Raw genomic sequence first — 26,455 nt, 5'->3', positions numbered from 1 at the left:
TTTTGTGTGCATCCCAGACGGTTTTTAGGTTGCTTGCCTCAATATTTAGATATTTGCAGATTTTTGAGCAAACCCCCCCCCCCCCCCCCCCATCCAATAGAAGCCCATTCAACATCAAACTCCACGTTAGACTCATTGTAAACACACGTCCCTGCTTCTCATGACTGATATTGTCCTTATAATGAATTCTCCGTCCTTCATTTTTCGATTAGTTATTTAATTTTAAATTTCTAACGTTAGAAACAAAGACCTATTTTTTAGTGGAAGCCCACATAGTAGTAGCTACAGTTTCCGTTTTTTTCTTCTTCTTCTTCGATTTCGTTTCGCGGCAAAATCGAGAAGAAGTGAAGCAAAACATTCTGTTAAGGCTCATGCAGATATTGGCAAACTATGTCATAAAAGTTCTAGGCATCATTTCGATTGTCACTCTTGCTAACTTCATTCGTGTGTCAGAGATGTAACGTTACAGTTTTTTAGTTTCGCTGATGCGCCAAGCCCTATACGTAAAATCCTGTGTTCAACACAGGATTTTACGGTAACGTTACTTTCAGCGAGACACATGCATAGACTACCACACATGAACACCAGTTGTCAAAACTAGGATTTCCATTAGCTAACGATAACGTTATACAATCCACTAACATTACTACGGTATATAGTATACTACGGTATTATACGGTATAAGTGACGGTATATGGTCACTTCTGGCACTACGATCTTTACTTCACTCTAGTGTGTTTCTTTTGCACCTCTGCACCTTGAACTAATGCACTTGTTGTACGTCGCTCTGGATAAGAGCATCTGCTAAATGCCTGTAATGTAAAGTAATGTAATATAGCCAACACACTTACATTTCCAAGAGAGTCCCGTTTGGACCATCCGGTGAGGAATGTCATTTTCAATTGATCCTTGGCATTCGGAACAAAGTCTCCAAGACTCCAGGGTTGGTGACAGCCGGGAAATCGGAGTGCCCTGTCGCTAGGGTTGCCACCTGTCCCGTACAATACGGGATTGTCCCGGATTTCAAAGTAAAATGCTACGTCCCACAGTTTGTCCCGTATTTTCGTGCACGTCATTTCATATATAACACTAGGTCTTCAACGTGCTGAGAATAACATTCAAGCCAGTTTTACAAGCGGAGTTGAGAAGTGTAATTTTACTGGTGGTGACTGTAAGCTCCAGACAGATAGGCTCAGCCTCTGCGTGCTGCTGCGTGAGAGTCCTCTCAAATTAATCCAGTAGTTGACTTCGAGCTGTTTCCTTATTAAACACAACGGCATTTCTCCTGCCTCAACTTGAAGAGCACACACAGGTGATGTTCTTACTGCTCCTATGCACAATCTGAGGGCCCGGGCCTGGATCTAATCTTCCAAGCAGAGTTTTTGCTGCAGATCCATACACTACACTCCCATAATCCAGCCTTGATCTAATTAGTGCTACATATATATATATTTCAAGGATGGTACATCAGCTCCCCAATCCAACCCTAGAAGGCATCTCATCACATTTAATACTTTCTTGCACTTATCTTCAATACTTTTAATGTATTCCCTCCATGTTAATCTGGAGTCAAAATATACTCCTAAGAATCTAAATAATTCAACTATCTCTAAATTATTTCCATACAGTTTTAAATGACTATTTCCTGTAATCCTCTCTCTTGTGAAGAACATTACTTTAGTCTTTTCAACTGAAAACTTAAAACCCCATTTCTTCCCCCACATCTCAACTTGATTTATTCCTTCTTGCAATTTTTTAATTATATGGCTCCAATTTCTCCCTCTTTTCCATAAAGCCCCATCATCTGCAAATAATGATCTTCCCATATCTATCTTTACATTTTCAAAAATGTAATTTATCATAATAGAGAATAATATAGGACTTATTACACTCCCCTGCGGTGTCCCATTTTCGAACTCATACTTTTTTGACATTTCAGATCCTATCTTTACCTGGATGGTTCTTTTATTCAAAAAGTCCATTATCCAATTAAAAACTTTACCTCCAGTTTCAATTGCATGTAACTTTATCAAAAGCCCCTCCTTCCATAGCACATCATATGCTTTTTCTACATCAAAGAAAACTGCTGCTACTGTTTCTTTATTCATTTGCGCTTTCCTTACTTCATCTTCTAGGCACAATACTGGATCCAAAGTACCTTTTCCTTTCCTAAATCCACTTTGATACCCTGCAATTATACCCTGTTTCTCTAAACAAATCATCATTCTTTCATTTACCATTTGTTCCATTAGTTTACATATGTGCGATGTTAAGGCTATTTGGTCTATAGTTTGTTGGTTTGCTTGCATCTTTCTCTGGCTTCCTTATGGGAACAATGACCACCTCCTTCCAACTCACAGGAATTCTACCTTCCTCCCACACTTTATTGTACAGTAATAATTTGTTCAGACCTTCTGCACTTAGTGTTTTATCATCACATAGCATATTCCATCCTTCCCTGGTGCAGTCATACCAGCTTTAGCCAGCGCCCATTTTAACTCATTTTAACAAAGTAAATGGAGCATTCTGTTCATCTTCAGTATTTTCCTTTTTCTTTAAGTCCTCCATGTTTTCATATTTTGTTTTCTCCCTACCCCTTCTTCCCTCCTTAGACAAATTATTAGAACTGTGTACCTTAACAAAAGCGTTAGCCATTAACTCAACCTTTTCTTTATTAGTTACTGCTATTTCGCTTCCATCTGTTAACATCGGGTAATTCCACTCCCTCCTGTCCCCTCCCATCTTTCTGATCATCCCCCACACCTCTCCTACTGGGGTTGTGTTCCCAATAGAGTCACAAAGCTTTCTCCAGTACGCCCTTTTTGCCTGTCTTATTGTCCTCCTTACCACCGCCTGTTCTTTTTTTTTTACTTTATCATATCTTGAAAATTATGGGTTCTTTTCAATAGCTTAAATGCCTTATTTCTGTTTCTAACAGCTTCTTTACATGAATCATCCCACCATGGTACAGCCTTCCTCTTTATTTTGCCTTTACTCTTACGGATGGATCTCACTGCAGCTGTTCTAATACCTTTCCTAATTTCCTTGTCCAGATTTTCTATGGTCATATTACCACTAATCTGATTCAGATATTCATCACTCGCTTCCTAAACTTCTTCCAATTAGCTTTCTCAAACACCCATTTTCCTCTCCTGTCCACTTCAGTCACAGATGCATTTATGTTTATCGTACATAGGACTGGATAATGGTCACTACCTATGGTTCCCTCTTGATACACATTCCAATCACATATGGGGGCAATATTATTTGAGACCAATGTAAGATCTAGTGTTGACTCCTTTCCTGTGTTAACATCTATTCTTGTTTTACTTCCATCATTTAAGCAGACTAAATTCTTCTCATCTAACAAGTCCTCTATTACCTGGCCATTAACATCAGTTTTCTCACTCCCCCACAGTGTGTTGTGTATATTGAAATCCCCACACCACACAATGCTTGCTCTACTTTGCCCTTCTATTTATTCAAGCTTATTCAATTCTATTTTCTTGCAAGGGTTATAATAATTCACAATCACTACTTCCTTCCTTCCCACCCATACCTCCACCACCACATACTCCAGTTTGTTCCCAATACCCAGTACTCTATAAGGAATCTCTTGTTTAATAAATGTGACACAGTCCCCTCCTCCCCCATCTTTCCTATCTTGCCTAATTGCCACATATCCATACATAACAAAATCTAATTTGGGTTTCAACCATGTTTCCTGAACACACAAAATGTCTGGTTTCTCCTTCCGACTGTCTATAAATTGCTTAAAATCATGTCCATTTGCTATCAAACTCCTGGCATTCCACTGGAATATCAAAATAGTTAGAATTAACAACCACCTCATGCTGACTCTAGACTTGATGACTTGGACTCTGGATTCCGCCATGAGCTTTTCACTCACTTCTTCCCATTTCAAACCCACCATATCAAAATGGCGCTCTACTGCCATGACAACTCTCTTAATCCTTTCAGTTTTAGTCTTAACCCCCTCTACTACATTTATCACTCCTGCTATAAAGATCACCAACCTCTCCTTCTCTATCCACATCTTCATTTTATCATCCTGCTCTTTATAGACTGTCCTTTGCCCTTTATTGTGGCCATGTTCCTTATCCTGTTTTTCCTGTCAAGTCCTCTTAACTGCCTCTGCATAAGAGACTTTTTCCTTCATTCTAATCCGCTACACCTCCAACTCTCTTCTCATCACTTCACAGCCCCAATAAGCAACACTGTGATTCCCTCCACAGTTACAACACTTTGGTCCCACTCCCTCACACTTTCCATATTCATATTCTCCACTACATCTAGCACATCTTGTCTTCCCTTTATACATCTTAGCCACATGCCCAAACTCCTGACAGTTAAAACATCTCATTGGCTTTGGAATGAATCAAAGAATGAATCCAAAGAATATCTCATTTGGGAGAACCTTTGATTCAAACTCTATCAAAATAGCCTCAGTCTCTTTTTTTCCACTCCCCTTGTCATTCTTTTAGCATTTTTGACAGATCTATTCCGCACCTTCAAGTTCTCCACCAGCTCCTTCATACTAACTGAAATAGGTATTCCATAAATTACTCCCTTGCATCCACCGGCCCCCTGTCCCCCCACTCTTACTACTTTGGATACTTTGTATTTTCCGACATTACCCAATTTCTTTGCCTTCTCCATTTCCTCTTCATTGCCGCACCCTATAAGCATCTCCCAAAACCCTCGCATACTTCACTTCTCCAACCTGACTTCTAAGGATTTTTGTTAACATCAGCGGATCAACCTTCTTTACTCCCCCCTCTCCCTCAAATCTCACTACTACATTTATCGTTTGCAATCCTGCCTTCGGGTCCTTCTCCCCATCCCCTCCCCCCTCACTCTCCGTGCCATGTGCCCTATTTGTTTCCTTTCTCACTCTCTTATGTTTATTTTCCTTCTCTTTACTCCCTCTCCCCACCTTTTTCCACTCACTCACCCTCCTCTCATCTTCCCCACTATACTCCAGGCTGCTGCTGTCACCCTCCGTCTCCTTCTCTGCCATTTTGTCAGGGTTTGTAAGGAACAGTGCAAGAATACCGTTCCGGACCTATACAGGCCGTCGGTCGATATTCCTACAAAATGTTCCCCCCAATACCCAATCCTATTGCTAACAAGTCCCAATGTCCGCAAAACCAAAGTCAATGTCGTTTTAATCATAAACCATAAAAAATCTGGGAGTCATAATGGATCCTGAGCTTTGCCTGGATGCCCACATTAACTCAGTAGTCAAGACATCTTCCACCTGCGCAATATTGTGAAATTGAGACCAATCCTGTCTAAGGAAGATTCCGAAATGCTGGTTCATGCCTTTATAATGTCTAGGCTTGATTATTGCAATGCTTTGTTTACTGGCCTACCAGACTCTACGTTACAGCGACTTCAATTAGTACAAAATGCAGCAGCCAGAGTACTTACTCACACACGCCGCTCAGAGCATATCACTCCTGTTTTTAAATCATTGCACTGGCTCCCTGTTAAATCCAGGGTTGAATTTAAAGTGTTGCTGACTACTTACAAAGAATTGCATGGCTTTGGACCTTCATATTTGAAGGATTTGATTGAACCTTATGTTCCCTGTCGTACCCTGCGTTCAGCTACTGCTAAACTTTTAGCCGATTAAAAACAGTTGGGGGAAGAGCTTTTAGCTGCGCTCTTGGTTCTTTTAAATCATATCTTAAAACTTGTTCTCGTGCCTATTCATCTTAGTTTTGACTTCTTAGGTTATTTATTTATTTATTTCTATATTTTATTTATTTATTTATTTTTATTTATTGTAAAGTGCCCTGGGATGCATGAAGAGCGCTATATAAGAGCTTATTGTATTGTATTGTATTGTAATCAGAAATAAAGTCAGAAAAACCGGCTTAGCAACAATAGTTCAAACCTTCCTCCTCGGGCACTTCCTGCGGAAAACCCCGTCCCTTCTCAGCTGTGATGTCGTCCAGGTGCATTCACACAATCGGCACCTCCCCACCTAACAGAGAGACAAAAAGATTCTTGCAGTAATATGTACACTCACCGGCCACTTTATTAGGTACACCTTGCTAGTACCGGGTAGGCTTCTGCTGCTGTAGCCTGTCTGCTTCAAGGTTCAACTTGTGCGTTCAGAGATGCTCTTCTGCATACCTCGGTTGTAACGAGTGGTTATTTGAGTTACTGTTGCCTTTCTATCAGCTCGAACCAGTCTGGCCATTCTCCTCTGACCCCTGCCATCAACAAGGCATTTTCGCCCAGAGAACTGCCGCTCACTGGATATTTTCTCTTTTTCTGACCATTCTATGTAAACCCTAGAGATGGTTGTGCGTGAAAATCCCAGTAGATCAGCAGTTTCTGAAATAATCAAACCAGCCCGTCTGGCACCAACAACCATACCACTTTCAAAGTCACTTAAATCACCTTTCTTCCCCATTCTGATGCTTGGTTTGAACTTCAGCAGATCGTCTTGTCTACATGGTTAAATGCATTGAGTTGCTGCCACGTGATTGGGCTGATTAGATATTTGCAACTTGCAGTTGAACAGGTGTACCTAATAAAGTGGCCGGTGAGTGTGTATTTCATGAAAAACGTTTTTCAACGTACAAGAATGGGCAGTTACTCACACACAAGGTACCCAACGTTAAACACATTGAAAATGCTGAAAGCGGAACTGTCCTGGAAAGATTTTACAGATGCAAAAGCAATAGTTTAAATGTTGTATTTTTTAGTTAGCCAACAAGCCAGTGTACTGGGTTTAGAGATTTTCTGCAGTTGGAGAGGGGAATTGAATTGGTCTCTCAGTCCTGTAAACAATTCCAACCAAAAGACAAAGGCACTACCCACTAGGCTACAAGGGAAGTAGACATCAGAGATGCAAAGATGTAGTTTTAAACGTGCGCACTTGTATATTATGATCATTTTATGTTAGAATCCAATGTTTTTATTGGTTGATCTATGTAAAAGTACCAACAGGGAGACATTCTTTTGGGCTAGGAGCATTTGTGGCAGGAAGAAAAAGACGAAAGAGAAAACACAAAATCCCCTTAGTTTGGGGCTTTATTGTGCAGACATGTGAAGTGGTTTATGAATTCCCTCTGTAGAAATGGGGTCACAATGTACAGAAATTAATGTTTTTAAAGGCTGAGAGTCTGTGGCTCTTGTGGTTATTTCTGTGGGGAACCCTGAAAATTGCCTGACTCTCGGTGCTGTATAGGTTTGGGGCATGCTGCTCCGCCAAGGCGTAACTTGGCTGGATGGCATACCTGCCATCCAAATACTAACATTTAACTAAATTTTTGCCAAGCAACACAACAACTCATTGGGAATAGATCAGTAGTGGCAAGAGAAACCAGCTAACTGATGGCTAACTAGCTAGCCACCAAAGAACTAATTGTGTCTACCATGTTTGTTGTTTGTGTGTGACATCACAGTAATACTGCCTAGAAGTCTGTGTGTGCTTATCTTATGTTGCATAACCATGGGCACAATTTTTAGCCTGGAGAATGGCTTTTGAATATGCGGCTTTTGAAAGTTGGCACCTCAAGTGTTTAAAAGTTCAAAATTATATTCTTTGTTTATTTGTGCCAGTTTGTGGCATAAAAAATTGTGCTGTAATGATTTCTTAGATAAACATTCTGTTTTTGAGTGATGATAACACCCAGCACCGCAGACATTTCCGAATTGCATCAAAATGGTCTCTTTTGTTTGTGCGATGTTTGTGGCAGTTTGCGCTGTAAAAATGTGTTGTTTGTGTTGCTATAGTTTTTTTTTTTTTTTAGATGTAAACATTCTATTTTTGCTCAATGACATCACACAGCACGCCAACCATCTCTGAATTTCTCTAAAATGATCCCTGTTGTTTGTGCTACATTTGTGCCACGTTTGTGCCAACTTCTCACACATGGATTCTGGGTGCTTTCCACTGTTTGGTGGAGCTTATTCTGGTCTGATGACTTGCTACTTTATAAATAGTTAATGTGAGGTTGCTGGAAATGTCGTAATGAGAATCCACTGCCTCGACAGGGAGTCTGTCTTTTGTGTGGCGATTGAAAGCAGAGGGAAGATAGGCAACATGAACTAACATTAGTTAGCTAAAATGCTTCCTTGCTCATTTTAGCAAACACTTACGTTGGATTTTATAGTTGGTAGCAAATGTTACACACTCTCATACCTGGTTGTGCAAACATGACAAGAAGTAGCCTTGTCAATCACTCTATTGCTATAAAATTACAGAAAAACTAGAATCAGTTGACATGAAACTTCACTTTCATATACGGTATATTAATCTGGATGTTTCCATTTACATAACTGATAAATGTACAAAGCAGTGGACGTGGCACAAACGACACACTATAAGTTTCAGAAGTATGTTTTGATATCATCTGTAGACAGCTGCTGTAACTGTGTTTTGTTAATAAAAGTAATGCTTAAACTGTCCATATTATTGTTCTGGTTTGTCGCACCATAATTTTTATTGGGGGTTTTTTCAAATGTAGCTTAACTAATGCTAAAAGTTATCAGAACAGTAATATTAGCAACTGTCGATGGTACTACCATTGGTACAGTAAAGTGGACAAGTGTGTCTTGTCATACCTGTTTCTATATCATGTATTTTAGAACAGCTGTAGGCTGTTGACATCAGCATCCAGGACCACAACTATGTTTTATGAATAAAAATAATAATGCCTTGAATTTCCATTGTCTGCCAAAAATATGGGAATGGTCAAGTGAAATTGATTCTTTGCTATTGATAGGTTTGAAAAATTAAGTTCCTTCCTGTGTCTTAACTTCATTCTGAATACACATTCCCACACTCACACTCTGTAACTGCTTCCGATTGTTAGAGACAAATGGCCACAAATAGAGTTCAATCCCTGTTTGTAAGGATATACAATAGCCACAGATCAAATGGGTGTCACCAGCAGCAGACCATTTGGATGTCCCCGGGAAGTCTGGTTCAATGTATATTCCTTCCTGGGAATGTTCACACTAGGCAATCACCACACCTCTCAACAGAAAACTTAAACCTTCACTTGTGACTGTCTCCTTGAGATTCGTACGGAACGCTTGTCGTGGCACCGTGACGAGTGTCCCTTTGCGCATCAAAATAAAACCTTTTCAATTGGAAAGTGGTCCTTAGTGTGTTACTTCACCTTTCCTGACTTGATTCCATACAGGAGAAGATTCCCAACACTATATACTTAAGGATTTTAAATCAAAGGATGAATATCAGACAAAAGTAAAACTTGTGCTTGGTGTATTGTGTATACTATAGTGATTGCTTAGGTTGACTTTGCATATTTGACCCTATTTTTTGTTTGATTCCAATTCCTCTCTAGTCCTTCTGGTTTGTTCGCTGATTAGATCTCATATATGACCACTGACTCATTCCCTTCAACTATAATTTTTTTTCCTTAGCCCTTCTAGCTTATTTGCCCCATGATTTTGCGTTCCTGACCATTCGCTTTCGTATTCAGTTCTGGTTCTCCCCTAGCCCCTCTGCTTTGTTTGATGATTGGATTTCGTGTTTGACTATTCACTCGTTCTCAATCTCAACTCCTGTGTTGCCCTCTGATTGCCATATAGAGCTCTGTAGTGTTCCCAGCTGGACTACAAATCCATCCATCAGGACACAAGTTTGTTATTTTGCTTTGTTATTTTTCTTCTAATGTTTTTGAAGCTACTCTGGGTGGAAATCTAACTCTCTGCAGGGGGTATGCTATTGGGGCTTTTAGTTTCAGACTATCAGCTAACTGTCTGAAGTTCAGTGGCCGAAGCCTCCCCGTGCCCAGTAACCTTCAAATACTAGTCAGCATTCAGTTAGATTTGGATAGGCAGATAGGGACCGGAGTTACTGATCGGTTTGCAGTACATTTCCCTACCCATTTCCCTTATCGTTTACCCTGCTATGGTCTGACCCTCTTAATAAGTGTCACATAGTTTCTGCAGATTTCTCTGTCACACATTCATGCTGCAAATCTCCTGTTCTTCCTCGTCCGAGAGGTGCTCTCTTGGACTGAGATCTGGGGACTCGGCAGGCCATTGGAGTAAACTGAATTTGCATTCATGTTCCAGCCTGCACTGTGGACACAACGTGAAGTTGAATTCATGGATTCATGCTGCTCATGCCAAATTCTGATCCTACCATCTGCATGTCGCAGTAGAAATTGAGATTAGTCAGATCAGGCAATGTTTCTCCAATCTCTAGTCATCCAGTTTTGGTGATATAGTGCCCACTGTAGCCTTATCTTCCTGTTCTTAGCTGACAGGAGTGGAAACCCCCATTTAGCTGCTGTAGCCCATCTGCTTCAAGGTTTGATGTGTTGTGCATTCAGAGATGCCCTTCAGCCCACCACTGATGTAAACAGCTGTTATTTGAGCTCGAACAAGTCTGCCCATTTTCCTCTGTCCTTTCCAATTAACAAGTTATTTTTGGGCACAAAACTTCTGCTTGATGTTTTTTTGTTTATCGCACCACTCTCAGGGAACTGTACAGTGGTGCGTGAAAATCCCAGGAGGGCAGCTGTGTCTGAAAAGCTGGAACCAGCACGTTTGGTACCAACAATCTTATGAAGGTCGAAGTCGCTTAGATTCAGACATTTGGCCGATTCTAATGTGTGGTCGAACAAAAAATAAAACGTCTTCATCAGGCCTGCATGCTTTATGTTGACTTGTAGCCACATGATTCCCTGTTTGGAGGAGCAGGCTATTTGTGTTAACAACCACATGTAGCTTATAAAGTGGCTGGTGAGTGTATATAGTGCCTTTCTTACACTCAGAGTGCGTTACAATGAAGAGAGAGAAGCTGAGGGCTGTCTTATGGATGGGTGCTAGCTTTCTGGAACAGTAGCTAACTTCTGACTTCTGTAAACAGCTGGTCTGGTCATGCACAAATGTTGAAGATGTCTCTGTAGCCATGACTGATGACATGTATTACAATTACAGGTGAGCTTCCACTACAAAGAGTCTTACAGAGGGCCGTGTGCACACCAGCTCTCCTGGGGCTGTGGAAGTGGAGACTGTGGGCAGACCATTCTTGCTGGAGTGACAGACGCAGACAAGGATGTCTCAGACCAGCGCCTCTGGTGTCAATCTGAGGGTCTCATTCTGAGAAGTCTTCCAAGTGATGAACCATTCACACTGAGGTCTCACTCAACATTTAATTTTATGTTTATATTATATGTTATGGGTATGTCAAGTGAATGAAGCCAATATCACTTGGCTAATAGCATTTCTAAGGTTATGTCAATCACATAACCCCTGTTTTGATTTTGTAACAGAGACACAGGTTGTTGCTGGGTTTCTAATCTCAATAATGCAGTAGATTGGACACTGGTCACCACAGTGGATATGGGGACGCGCTCTGACACCCACAACCTCAACAAATCTCCTGTCATGACAACTGTTCCAACTATCAGGTTGGTGTGTAATTTGCTTCCATCAAGAAAAGAGACACAAAAGCCTTGTAAATTCGTTAAGTATTTTTTTCCTGTTGTTATTTTATTGTTGAATTTCATGTACTCAATTAAAACATCCTCATCATCTTTATCCATTTAAACATTTCATATTGAAAGCACCTCTAACCTCTCTGTCCCTGACTGGTATTTTTTGTTTTGTTCATTTGGATGTGAAGAATTGCCCAAAATTGTTTCACAACATTCCCACTTCTGTCCCATGATCCGGACGGGGATCAAGTCAGATGCCGGTTTGAACAAGCCAACACGTGTGAGAAGAATTCCTGCCTTCAACATCCAAACTTCACTCTCAATGAGGTCAAGCACATTAAGTCATAACATTAAGGCATAGCTATAAAGCTGATCTCATTCACTTTAATGCAGTTTTGAGAACGTCATACACAATGTGTGGAAAAGTACGGATTGTCTACAGAATCTGGAAACACTAATGCATATTCACTAGATGGTGTCTCCAGTTCAGCCTCTATACACCTTGACATAGAGTCGCCAGCATCTGGAATTCTGCAGAATGGATAACGCATCATGCTCCCACACAAAAAAGTTATTGAACACAGAGCTGATGAAGGTGGAAAATGCTGTCTTAAGTGCTGTTCTGGAATATTCCATAAATGTTCATTGGGTTCAGATTCTGGTAACTTGAAAAGGACATATAGGTAGTGTCAACATTATGATCCTCATACTATTGGGTGACAACTTGTGCTCTCATCCCCCTCCACATGTTGCTGTCATCTAGAAAGACAGCACTCACTGCAGGAAAGAAATTCTTTAATATGAAGAGAATTTGTTCATTCAGTGGCATTATGTTAAGAGTGCCACTAATGTTGCCTTCTGAGGGTATGGATGTTGCCAAACCATTCAATTAAAATGTGCCCCTCACCAATATAGAACTGATAGAACCCTTTGCTGTTTGAATACTATAGTGTTTTGTTTGCTATCTGAACAAGTGAATGTTTGATGACCTATGATACTCAATGTCATGGTGTTCATAAACCCCAACCATCTCAAGTGTCTATGCATCAACATCCATTTTCCTTTTACAGACTCTCTGTACTCTACAAATGAACAACACACCAAGTATAGGCGTGCACGTGTTTAAAATGGTGGTGGAAGATTACCCAACTCAAGCCATAACATTGTCATACAGTAATGGGGACTCTTCTGTCAGAAATCCACTGGATTTGTCTGTGAACAACAGCAACCTTGTTCCTCTCAGCCAACTACCTTTGCACTTTGCAGTTGAGAGTATGTACCTTCCCCGTATACAACACACACAACCAAACGCCTTCTCTATATACAACACACACAACCCAATGCCTTCTGTATATAGAACAACCACATTCTTTTCTGATGGTAAGATGAAAAAACACAGGGCCAAGTTACTTGAAATAATTTAGGAAACTTTGGGTAGCACTGCTTTGGAATACAGCTTGTTTAATTTGTGTGAGGTAAGATAGCTGATATTGTTTCCTGTAACTTGACCCAGTTTTGCTATCATTACTTTTAATGGCTGGCATAGATTTTACAAAGTTGAATGAATAGACAGTTACAGTATAGACAGTGCTTTGAATGTGTGAGTAACTTGGAATATTTGTATGTTGAAAACATCTTTTCTTCAGATAGAATTTCTTTTTGTACTGTGTTTGCTATGAGTAAGTGATAATAGCAATGCATATACAAGTAGGCTATGAGAGAGGCATGCATACACATAAATACATGCAAACACACATACATTCTACCTGAAAGAAACACATAGGCATGGATTCAGTCATTTTTTCCTTTACCATGAATGACAAATAAATTCAAGTGTCATATTTTTAAATGGTAGTGTTTCATATTGTGTACAAGAGATACCTACTAATTGTTTGTATGTGGTAGAGGATCTATAGGGCTTGCTAACATTAATTTAGAAAAGTGGAGTTGCAGGGTGGCTACAGTTGCCTAGTTAAAATAGTTAAAAACCAGTAGAAACGCAGTCAAATTCAATAAACCTGCTGTGAGGAAGTCATAGCCTATGGCTTCCCCTTTGTGACTTTCCCGAAACAAATGTATTGAACATTGTTATATAATTTAAATACAGTTATAAACATTTATTAAAGGCCATGAACAGTGAAAATGACTATCATTACCTTGCGCTGGTTCGCATACGACCGGCAGTGTTACCTAGCGGACTGAATCACAACATAGATATCCATGCTTAATTTGGTGCTGTCTCTGTGCTCTGTGCTTATCCATTTACCAAGCACCGCCTCCCTACAGTCTCATCTGCAACTACACCCCCCACCCATGACACACTGGACAATAGTGTCTATCTGGGCATTCATAAAAATATTCTTTCACCACTGAAAATTCTATTCCGTCATAGCAACAAGATAAGCCCAACAATAGCCCTGAGATATATCAATACAGCAGTGGAAACGCTGCTCACTGAATAACTAAATAAACAAGACAATTAAAAAAAAATTATACCATGTCATTCTACTGTCAACATCTGGGAATAAATATGGAATAAATATGAGTTTCCTCATTATTTGGAAAATATGATTATTCTTGAGAACGTCTGACCATGGCTAAGGCATATGTTTGCTGACAGACCTAGCTGATATACTATTTTCTGGACTGTCAGAAGAGAATGGCAACATTTATTTTCTGTCCTTGTCTCTCTCTACTGAAAAAGTAATTGATTGTTTGATTGATTGATTGTTAGTTTATTTTATAAAGGCCAACAACCAGTTGTGTGATGAGATGGCATTTTCTCTCGTCCAACAAAGATGCAAAGATTGGCAAAGATGCAAGTACTACATAACTCCACATTTCTCACACATCTGCTGTCTGAAATGTGGGATATACATCTCTGTCTGAGCAAGAACAGGCAGTATTTCTATGCTTATCACTATGCCAAGTAAAGCTCAGGCAAAAAACAGGCCAAAAAAAGAACTCCATTTCTTGTGACAGTTTGTTATAAGGATTATCCCATTCATTAGAAATATCTAAATATAATTTCTAGGTACAAAAAGGAAAACAGTATAAATTAACATTGTTTTTTATACACTTTGCATTTAAGAAAACACATGTATCTGAATGTATGGGATTAAAAAAATTTATTTTACATTTTTGACTTTTTTCCGTTTTCATTTGATGATTCGATAAAATTGATGGTAAAAGAAATGTATGTGCTGTCTTCTTATTTTGAAAAACAAGTTTCCTTCAAATTTTGATCTGAGAGGCCTCTGGGGACAAGGAGTTGAAAAAGTTCACTAATATAATTGGGCACTAATCTACTTAAGTAATCCAAGAAGATTCTGTTCTGCATGTGGGAAATAAAAACACAAAAAAGATTACATTATGGGAGAAACAAAATTGGAATGTGCTCAATTTGAAAAAAAAAAAAAAAACTTCATGGTTGAGTCATGGTTGATCAAAGCCTTTCAGGTTCTAGATCCTGTGGTGTAGCAGTAAAAACAGCCAACAGGATGCTGGGATATACAGCCAAAAGTACCCAATATAAATCCACATTATCCTTATTTTACAATACATTTGTTTGACCACACTTTGAGTATTGTGTGCAGTTCTGGGGACTGTAATACAAGAACAATACACAGGCTCTGGAAAAGGTTCAGAGAAGGGAAACCAAATTTGTTCCTGGTATGAAAGATAAAAGTTATGAGGAAAGACATAAGATACTTAATCTCTTCAAGCTTTGTAAGAGGAGACACAGGGGTGATTTGATTGAGGCTTTTAAATTATAAAAGGTTTAACAATGTGAACAACAGGTTCTTCAGGTTGAGTTCTGTTAGTAAAACGAGAGGGTATAAATGGAAATTAACAAAAAAGGTGTTAGACAGTATATTTTCACACAGAGAGTAGTCACTGTGTGGAATAGCTTGCTCATGTAGTACCTCATGAAGTAGAGGCAGAGACTTTTGGGGTTTTCAAGACCAGGCATGTTACGGTGTTAGGTACTATCGAGTTTGTAGGTGAACTGAGCTAATACCAGGGAATGAAATTGAATTAAATCTTATTTACCTTAAGTTTAAAAATAAAATCCCAGGTAGTGTAATACCTGTAGGCTGTCATGCAAAGTAAAATAGGCACTAAAGTTGCAAGAAATATGGCAAAGAAGAAGTTTGGCTTAGGTGTTTGGGGCCGAGTAAACATTGTGACTAAAAGGTTATTCCCAGTGAGAAATTGCGAAGATGCTTAAGATTTCCAGGTGCAGTGTTCAGTATACACTCAAAAGGTTCTAGCTGATGGGAAGTAATGTTGACAGGAGAAGACCCGGTGTACAACCTTGCCACAATATGTTTACTTGGACTTGCACATCTAAGCCTAATGCTGCTGCCTTTGCCATATTTCTTGCAGCTTTAGTGCCTATTTTACTTACACTACAGGCCAATGGTATTAGGCTACCTGTGGTTTTAAAATAAACTCACAGGTGAATAAGATTTCTCTCAATTTAACTACCCCTTCACCTCCCTCCCTCCCCCAAAATGATTGTATTGACTTCCAATAATTTGTTTAATTGCAGTTAACGCCAAAGGAGGCTATTTTGAGGAAAGCGGTGTCTAAGACTAAGTAAAACTCATCTGTTTGTTGGTAGAAATGTTTATTCAATAATCGCACATCTATAAACTTCTCTACTTAAGGTTTAAAAAGAAACAAAAAAAAGGTGGCCTAATACTTTTGGCCTGTACATAGTAAAAAGTGATGAACCCAAAATGGGCCTCTTCGTGATTTCAGTTGGCTCCCCGTTGGCGACCTGTGGCTCTGGAGTTGTGAGGCCTCAGTTCCTGTTTCCCACCCCTGTACATGGAGATGTCCACTATGCTGTTCTGGGCCAACCACTCACCCTCACCCTGCGAGCACAAGCAACAGATTCCCTGTAAGCCTCTGTTTTTACATCATACCACTGCACAACTATGCCTGCTAGAATGTAACAGAATGTGTGAGTGTGGCCTATATTCATTTTAGCTTATTCACAAACAGAATAGAGAGTTCAGTGATGCATGGATTTGCCTAACTGTGTGCAGAAAAGAGACAACGTTTGTGTTAAGGACAAATAGTGAAGTATCTTATCTTATCTTTGTTCAGACATTTAGACCACAATTTTTGTTATAGCTGCAAAGATATTGACTCAGGAAGTCACAAACTAGATCTACTTGCGTCACACTGTGACCAGACATCATCTGACATGACCGGAAAAGGTGATTGGGGTAGGTCATGGAGGGATATCAATTCAATTTTATTTGTATAGTGTTTTTTACAGAAAACTGTCACAAAGACGCTTACCGAGTAGCAAGGCAAGAAGCAGAGCCAAAAGAGCAAGGCCTGAACCCTCAGATAGCAAGCACATAAGGTACACTACTGGTCAAAAGTTTTAGAACACCCCCATTTTTCCAGTTTTATTGAAATTTAAGCAGTTCAAGTTCAGCGAATGACCTGAAAGGGTACAAAAGTAAGTGGCACAAGTAATGGGTTAACAACTTACAGCTTTTCTGCAGCAATGGAAGTTAATTAAGCCTTGAAAGTTGATGCAAACAATTCCTACAGGTGTCCCAACTTTTGTTGATTACTTACAAACCCTCTGGCTGTACAAAATCAGTGTTGGAACAGATTGTATTACTACACCCTCTGAAGCATTATTTGGACAATTTTACACTGCAGGAAGTAGTGTATTGCGATCATAATGGTGAGAAAAAGGCAATTAACAAAGAAAGACTGTCACGGGAAAGGGGGGTTAGGACCCAAACGCAGAGTGTAAAAAACTCTAACTTCAAAGGCAAATCCAAAAAAGACTTTAATCACAAAATGTAACAAAAAAACAGGAAACCAAGGCAAGGCCTCGCAGGGCTACTCACAAAAACAAAAAGTTCTTCAAACGCAAAAACAAAAAATCCAAAAACACTTAGAAAACAGAACGTGGGCAGAAACACACAGGGAGCTCTCTCAGGCGGAAACACACAGGGCAGAAACACAAGCAGAAACACAAGGATCCGAATCAGGGAAGAAAAGAACTTAAAAAGACAAGACACTAACGAGACACAGGACGGCACAATGCACAATCAGACCACAGAGAGGGAAGGGAAAACGAGACATAACCAAAAAACAATAACTGAATAACTGCAAACAATAATAAAATTAAACATGGAAAAGGAACAGAACTACAAACTGAAGTGCCACCATCTGGCGGCCCAAAAAGGAAACGCAGACAAACACAGAAGCATGACAAAGACAAACAGACAATTATAACCCTTAAAGGTGTAGGTCTTTCTTTTTGAGAAATTGCAAAGCAAGCCAAGGTGTCACTGAGTACAGTTTCCTACACTATCGAAAGGCACTTGGAAACTGGAGGAAACTATGACAGTAAGAGGTCCAGCAGACCCAAAGCCACAGAATCAGAATCAGAAGACAAGTTTCTGAGAGTCAACAGCTTGCGTGATAGGGGGCTCACAGGACAACAGCTTCAAACACAGCTTAACAGTGGTCAAAGTAAGCAAGACTCAGTTTCAACTGTAAAGAGAAGACTTCGAGCTGCAGATTTTACCGGACGAGTGGCAGTACGAAAGCCATTGCTAAAATGGCTAAATAAGAAAAAGAGGCTTTCCTGAGCCATGAAGCACCAGCTGTGGACTACTGAAGACTGGTAGAAGGTCTTATGGCCCGATGAATCAAAATTGGAAATCTTCGTTTCATCACGCAGGGTTTTTATATGCCGTCGAGTAGGTGAAAGGATGGTTCCTCAGTGTGTGACACCAACTGTCAAACATGGAGGAAGAAGCGTGAATGTCTGGGGCTCTTTTTCTCGATCCAGAGTTGGAAACTTGCACAGAGTAACTGGCACCCTGAACCAAAAGGGCTACCACAGCATTTCGCAGTGCCATGAAATACCCTCTAGTTAATGCCTAGTTAGTCTGGGTTAATCCTACAGCAAGATAATGACCCAGAACATACCTCCAGGCTATGTCAGAACTACCTTAGGAGAAAAGAACAAGACGGTAGGCTTCAAATAATGGAATAGCCAGCAGTCTCCAGACTTTAATCCAATCGAGCTGATTTGGGTTGAACTGGACAGAAGGGTGAAAGCAAAGCAACCTACAAGTGCAACACATTTGTGGGAACTTCTGCAACAGTGTTGGGAAGATCTTTCCAAACAATATTTGATTTCCATTGCAAAAAGAATGCCACTAGCATGTTCAGCTGTTATATCTGCAAAAGGTGGCTACTTTGATGAGTCAAAAAATTAGAATAAATTGTATTAAATAGAACCATGATTTCTCTTTTTTTAATCTCCAATTGTTTATTTGTTCTATGCTTTAATTTCAGAGTACATTGAGACAACTGCGTAAATTTCAATAAAAACTGGAAGAATGGAGGTGTTCTAAAACTTTTGACCGGTAGTGTAAAAAACTACCAGTGGGGAAAAAAAAACCCCAAACAGCGGTGAGAAAAAACTCCTCAATGGGAAGAAATCTCGAGAGGAAACCGGCTATAGAGGGGGAGCCCATCCTCCACTGGCCAGCCTGGTGTAAATTAGCAGACAGAAAATAAAATGGGTTAAGCAGGTGTGGCACCGCACTGGGCATGACAGTGCAGTTAGGGTGGCACAGAAAGGTTTGGGGAAAAATAGCCCAACAGGGCCTTTTATTTAACAAAAGTTGTAGACAAAACAAAACCGTTCTCAACAATTGAAGTTTCTTTTCTAAATTAAATAAAAGTAACTGAAATTAGTGGTGATGATGACCGGGGCCCAGGAGTTCAAAAGTGATCTGATCAGATTTTGACTATCGGATTGGATTAAATCCTGCAAATGGATAGTTCAAAACCAAAAAACAGGATTGGGATCACTTTGGAATCTGATCAGATCAGGCAATCGAATCCTAGCTTTAATCTGGATCGAATCTTCAAAATGCGTAATTCAAAATTTTAACATAGGATTGGGATAATTTTGATCCAAAAAATCAGGATTACCTTGATCCCAGTAGAAGGATGGATTTAGAGTGGATTACCAGAACAAAATATAGTATATGATTCATTTCAAAATACATTTTAATACATTTTAAGATGGTAGAGTTTGTAAATTAAAATAACACATTGTTTGTAGGCTCAATGGTTGCAAAAATTTAATTTACTTTTTTCTGTCACATTTACAGTGGCCTTTAGCCTACCTCTCAGAACAGTGCATTCATCCAAGTAATACGTTTATCAAAATACAAGATACAATACAATGGCTGTTTTGCTTTAATGTTTACAAACAAACCTTTTATGGCTTTTAGATCAAATACAAAAATGTTAGCACTTGCAAACTGCTATTCCTTGTATCAAGAGCTGTCAAAGCTAAAAGATAGTTTTAGATGTAAAAATAAAAAAAATAAAAGGTTGTTTACATTTGTAGGGCCATAAAAATTGACACTCAAAAAGTTACATATTACACCTTTAAAGCCCTTCGAATATTATATATAATTTGAAGGTTAGAAAATTGTAATCTTTCTCAGCAATGTCCCAGTGCTTTAAAGCACTGATAATCAGGATCTGGTAATCTGGAAAAGTCTGAATCTGGATCAGGGTGATCCTATCGTGAATTGCTTTGAAATGCTGGCACAAAATCTGGCTGTGTTGTCTGATCCTGGATCACAAAATATGGGATTTAAAAATCTGATTGGATCTGATTGAGATAAAAAGTTTTGAACTCTTGGGCCCGGGAGACAGCTGTGAAAATCCCTCTTCAAAGCTGGAAGAGGGATGTGGTCCTGCGACTCCACCGGACTCTGAAATACAAACAAAATCACACACAAGTATTAAAACGCTCCGCTGCAAACACAAAACCCTCCACTCAAGGGAGGCAAGGCCCTCCTTTTAAGCTCCCAGCCCATTTCCCTGGAGTGGCGGCAGCTGTGTCTACTCATTGCTTTCAGGTTTGTTGATTGCAAGTGAGGGAGTTGGGGAATTTCCAGGTTGCCGCTCTCCAGGGTCCTGTGGCTGGGCTTCATAGTGTGGCACTGTGCCAGGTCCTGAACAGCTGGCCTGATGACAGGTTTGAGCTGATGCATTTCTGGCTGGGAGGGGCACTGCGGGGGCATGCCTTGATCCACGCCACACAGGTTACAGCTGAGGTGAAAGCTAACAGGAATAATAGAAGACCACATGGTATAGTTATAATAGTGCAGTTTAGAGGAGCCGAATGATGAACCTGGAGCTCCAGACAGCATAAAGGCATGGGCAGGGGAGGAACACAGCTGAAGCAGTCCATGACCATGGAGTGAAGGACAGGACTGGAGCGATCCCGTGGATTCAGGCTGAGGAAACAGGCTGGAGCGGTCGATGAACTCAGGGCGCAGTATGGGGAAGGAGCCCCGTGGAAAGAGAAACAGAGAAGACATGGTTAAGGCCAGCTTGACACTTCAATTCAATTCAATTTTATTGTCATTAACACAATGTGCAGGCACATATTCAAACGAAAAGAGAGTTGCTGATGTGCAGTTACCGTACCACACTGAGATGCAGCTGGTCAGGATGCTGGAGTCAGGAAGTTGGAGAGTATTTTGGGAGATAGACAGGTGCTCCTCAGCCTCCTCAGGAAGTGCAGGCTTTGTTGGACCCTCTTCACAAGGAAGCAGGTATTTAATGTCCAGGAGAGGTCCTCGCTGATGTGGACTCCAAGAAATTTAAAGCTGGGGGCACGTTCCACTTCGACCCCGCTGATATATATGGAGATGGCTGCAGCTTTTGGACCTCCTGAAATCCACGATCAGCTCCTTCATCTTCTGCACACTGAGGACGAGATTGTTGGAGGCGCACTATGATGTGAGATGTAGGATCTCATCCCTGTAGGCCGTCTCGTCGTTGTTAGTGATTTGGCCTACAACTGTGGTGTCGTCCGTGAACTTTACTATTGAATTTGAGTGGTGAATTGGCAGGCAGTCATGGGTAAAGAGGGACTAGAGGAGGGGGCTCAGAACACAGCCTTGAGGGGCACCTGTGCTGAGGGTCAGGGTGGAGGAGGTGAGGTTACCTAACCTAACAGACTGAGGTCTGTTGGTCAGGAAGTCCAGGGTCCAGTTACAGAGTGAGGGGTTAAGTCCAAGGGAGAGGCGTTTGGTGGTTAGCTTGGAGGGGATGATGGTGTTAAAAGCAGAGCTGTAATCTATGAACAGCATCCAGATATATGTGTTTATGTGTTCCAGGTGGGTCAGGGCAAAGTACAGGGCAGTGGCAATGATGTCCTCTGTAGACCTTCTGGGATGGTAGGCAAACTGATGTGGGTCGAGTGTGGGGGGATAGTGTCTTTGATCTGGGGCAGGACCAGTCTCTCAAAGCACTTCATGGCAAGGGGGGTGAGTGTTATGGGTCGGTAGTCATTCAGACATGTGAGTGATGATTTCTTGGGGACGGGGATGATAGAGGTAGTCTTGAAGCATGTGGGGACTGTGGACTGGGACAGTGAGAGGTTAAATATTGTAGTGAAGACCTCAGCCAGCTGGTCGGAGCATTCCCGGAGGACCCGTCCTGGTATGCCGTCTGGGCCAGCAGCCTTCCGTGTGCTCACTCTGTGTAGTGATCCTCTGACCTCTGCGATGGTCAGAGTGAGCACCTGGTCTCCTGGATGGGTGGGGGTATTGGTGGCTGGGTCAGTATTGTCCTGGTCGAAACAGACATAGAAAAGATTTAGCTTGTCTGGGAGGGAGGCATTGTGGACAGTGGAACAGGTGTTGGAGCATTTGTAATCCATGATAGTCTGAATGCCTTGCCACATGCGCCAGGAATTGGAGTTGTGGTGAAAGTGGTCCTCTATTTGTAAGGTGTGGTTATGTTTAGCCGTTCTGGTGCCCTTTTTGAGGTTAGTTCTGGCTGTGCTGTAGGCCTTGCATTTTCCGGACTTGAACGCTGCGTCACAGGCTTTCAGCAGCTGCCGGACCTCACTGGTCATCCAGGGGTTCTGGTTTGGAAAGCTGCGGATTGATTTTTTTGTTGTGACGGCCTCAGTGCAAAAGTTAATGTAGGATAGCACAGCGGATGTATATTCGTTAATGTCTATATGAGAGCCATGGGTGGCTGAATGTGCCGAAAATACTCCAGTCTGTTTTGTCAAAACAGTCCTGGAGTTCAGAGACTGCTCCCTCTGGCCAGACACTAACTGTCTTTACTACTAGCTTGACCCTTTTTATGAGGGGTTTGTAAGCTGGGGCCAGGAACAGGCAGCTGTGCGGCCCGCTCGCTCGGTAGCCGAGTTGGCGATGTTGCTGCTGAACCAGGTCTCCGTGAACATCAGCACACAGCAGTACTCCAGCCTTTTCTGAGAGGATAGCCTGAGTTTTAACTCATCCATTTTGTTATCCAACGATCAGACATTGGCCAAGAAGATGCTGGGGAGGGAAACTTTGAAGGGAGCGCTGCTTAGCTTTGCTTGTAGCCCGGCCCGCCTCCCCCTTTTCTGTTTACGCTCCCGACAGGGGCTACGCTTCCACTGCGAGACTGGTGAGCGGACAAAATCGATGGGGAAATTGTTTGTGATAGTAGTGAGGAGTTTGTAATCAGTTCTGAGGTTTAGAAGTTCCTGACGGCTGTAGGAGGTTAGCATTACCTACACTTGTAAATAAACTTAAAACTAACATAGAAATAATGAAGAAAACAAAGAAAACATTGCACTGTGTCGGGATCCGCAGGAGCCGCTGCGTCCTGCGCACCGCCATTTTTTTTAACACTTCATGCTAAGCTACTGTTAGGACACAGCTTCTTCCTGTGAAATCAAAGTCAGGACGATGCAGGAACTCACCAAGACAACAAACACTTTACTGAAGAAAGTAAAAGTTTATTGTAATCATACTGGCCAGCGGAAGGTCACTGAAACCAACACAATTTTGTGCACTGGTCTTCTAGCCTGGTTTAAATACCCTCTGGGGCCTTGTCTGGGTACGCATGTCCATCCTATCTGCGAAGGTCTATCTTTGTTCGCTAATGACATCACCTTTGACATTGTACATAAACAACCTATGCCCTTAATGTTGCCTGGTACCATATGGCTTCACTACTTCCAGAGGAGAAACACTCTGAACCCGTCACAACTTTGTGTGTCAGCTCCGTAAAGGCCAGCTTGACACTTGGGGCTGAGCTAACTAGCATGTCTGCTCCATTGATTCGAGCTTGACACTTAACCATAAGCTCCCTACTGAGCCCAGAGATCCGTGTTTAATTTCATAGACTTTGTGATTATACTTGACCATTTAACAGGATTATAGGACTTTAGGAATGGCTAGCTATAGGACTGAATAAAGAGGTAAGTTTTAAGCCAAAACTTAAAGACAGACAGTGTGTCTGAAGCATGCACATACGTAGGGAGATTGTTTCATAAGACATGGAATTTTTACATAAACAATATCTTGTGAATTAAGTAATCTTGGAGGAGAGTTAGGAATAAGTGACTCGCTAAGGTCGTCAGCCGATAGTGTCATGAACCAGCTCAAAATCCAGACGAGAGAGAGAGAGAGAGAGAGAGAGAGAGAGAGAGAGAGAGAGAGAGAGAGAGAGAGAGAGAGAGAGAGAGAGAGAGAGAGAGAGAGAGAGAGAGAGAGAGAGAGAGAGAGAGAGAGAGAGAGAGAGAGAGAGAGAGAGAGAGAGAGAGAGAGAGAGAGAGAGAGAGAGAGAGAGAGAGACATATCCAGCCCTCTTATATAGTAATCAGGAGAAGTTGATTCAGGTGTGGCTCCTCCTTCTGACACACCTCTGCGTCTCTGCAATCAGGAGGAATTGATTCTGGTGTGGCTCATCCTCCTGACACACCTCCTACACAGGAACAGGAAAAACACAGGCAAAACACACACAAGGAGCCACAAGCAGAGTGGGAGGGGTCGTCACAATAGCTAAACTGTCTAGATGAAGACAGACCCAGGGCCATGGCTCTTGTGACATACTGCATAACTTGCTTGTTATTGGTCCTTCCAACAGGATATATGACTTTCAGCTCAGTGGACCTTACAACATGACTAAGAACTCATTCCAGAATGACAGCAATGGAATTGTCCAAGTGTATGTAACCTGGACGCCTCAGGAGAATGATGTTTTCCAGCACCTTCCTGTTTGCTTCACTGCAGAGACGAGGGAGAGGTAAATATTTCCACTTATTTCCATGTTTCTTCTGTATTTTCTCAACAACTGACATTTGGTCTCCTATTTTTCAGTCAATCTGAGATGAGATGCATCGTTGTGATCGTTGAAAGGGACACTCTGTTGTCAGGTAATGGGTTCACTTTATTTCAGACATGTCATTATACTAAGTTTTCTAATACTTACTGTGGTTCTAAATATGTACTTAGTGGGCCTCATTCACGAAACATGGGTACGATCAAATTTGATTGTTAACTGTGCTTACAAATGCTTCCATGAACATTTGAACATTTCTGCATTCGTAATTTTTTCCTTATCTGAATTTGTTCTTCGATAAGATCCAAAATCAGTGCTTTTAGAAACAGGGAGAAGATGTTTCTATTTATAGTGCTTTATTATTCATGCAAAGTCATTTAAAATAGTTACAGACCTCATGTTAACAAGTGTTTATCGATACAATTAGAATATCAATAGAATAATATATTAATATTACCTATGCTATTGATTTTAACCTTTCTGAATAGCCTCAAATTTTTCACCAGCTTTTGATTTCATTGAAAGATTAGCTTTACCTAGTTTTAAGAAGAGATTGGGTAGTTTTGGTTTAGTTTCATTTTTTCATGAACACATTTTGTTTCTTGTTTACAATGTGTTGTTTCTCATGTACTTTTCCTCTTAATTTCATTTTAACCTTGTGAACGTGTGTAATTCATTTAGTTTATTGATAAAAGTGATTTCTGGTGGTTGATAGTGATATATAAAGACCCACAAATGCACAGCCAAACTCAACACATATTTGTTGATTTTGGATTACTTGGCTAATCGTGCCTTGGGGAGACTGCGTGTCTTAAGGGGCTGTGCATATACGGCAGAGATGGCTGTGGAGAGGGATGAACGGCTGATGTCAGCACACGACCCAGCTGGTGACATGCTAGGATTGCTAGGATGTTTCCTTATGCAAATCAACATGCACAGGTACGCATTCAATTTATGAACAATTGGCATTCATCCTATGATACACCTGGGATATGCACAGATAAAAGGTCAGCCCATGTTTCATGAATCCCACATTGGTTTTTCATAGGAACATTTACCATGAACAAAAGAACAATTGAAAAAATGTTTTGTGAATGAGGCCCAATGGGTTTAACAGCAAGTTTGTCATTGAACTCCCCTGACAGTTGATGCTGACATCTCCTGCATGGATAGCACAATATCCATGACTCTGCCTAAGGACAGAATGCAGGGAGTGGAGGCCAGCCAACTACACCTAAAGGACCCAACCTGCTCCCTCTATTCCAATGAAACCCACATAATGGCCACTTTCTCTCTCAGCTCCTGTGGAACACAGATCTTGGTAATGAAGATTTACTTTACTTTTATTTTTCATTCAATTACAAATTAATGAGCACAGATGAAAAATAAATAATCTTACTCTTTCATACCTATAGGATAATGGTGACCACATCATGTTCAAAAATGAGATCAACTCTGTCAAGGAGACCTCAGTCATAACCAGGAGGAATCTTGTCAAGATCCCCTTCTCGTGCAGCTATCCCAAACAGGCTTACGTTTCGGCCAACTTCAGGAATCACAAATCCGATTATGTGTTCACCGAGACAGGCTTTGGCAGCTTCAGCTTCTCCTTTGATTTCTATACTGACAATACTTTCCAGAGCAAAATTGCCCCTACCTCTTATCCTGTAGAAGTGAAGCTGCTGGATAAGATTCACGTGGGCATCCATGGTCATTCCTCTCTCTCAAATCTCGTGCTGTTTGTGGACTCCTGCAAGGCCACCCCAGACGACAACCCAAACAACGCTTTGTTTTACGACATCATCAAAAATGGGTGAGAGCTGCAAAGTTCATAT

General features: G+C 41.0%; 1 protein-coding gene across 1 annotated transcript in view; it reads left to right on the top strand.

The window, feature by feature from the left end:
• Positions 1 to 26,455, top strand: part of LOC118217389 — a 35,889-nt gene that overhangs the window by 3,911 nt on the left and 5,523 nt on the right. Inside the window, exons 2-10 of the mRNA XM_035399349.1 lie at positions 10,960 to 11,159; positions 11,295 to 11,432; positions 11,648 to 11,786; positions 12,530 to 12,731; positions 16,227 to 16,368; positions 24,426 to 24,584; positions 24,659 to 24,714; positions 25,766 to 25,941; positions 26,036 to 26,433. Of these exons, the coding sequence (XP_035255240.1) occupies positions 10,960 to 11,159; positions 11,295 to 11,432; positions 11,648 to 11,786; positions 12,530 to 12,731; positions 16,227 to 16,368; positions 24,426 to 24,584; positions 24,659 to 24,714; positions 25,766 to 25,941; positions 26,036 to 26,433 (1,610 nt within the window). The remainder of the gene's footprint in view (positions 1 to 10,959; positions 11,160 to 11,294; positions 11,433 to 11,647; positions 11,787 to 12,529; positions 12,732 to 16,226; positions 16,369 to 24,425; positions 24,585 to 24,658; positions 24,715 to 25,765; positions 25,942 to 26,035; positions 26,434 to 26,455) is intronic.

This window comes from Anguilla anguilla, chromosome 17 (assembly GCF_013347855.1).
Source record: "Anguilla anguilla isolate fAngAng1 chromosome 17, fAngAng1.pri, whole genome shotgun sequence".
Lineage (NCBI taxonomy): Eukaryota > Metazoa > Chordata > Actinopteri > Anguilliformes > Anguillidae > Anguilla > Anguilla anguilla.
The sequence above is the reverse complement of the archived record's forward strand: the minus strand, read 5'-3'. Positions and strand labels throughout refer to the sequence as shown.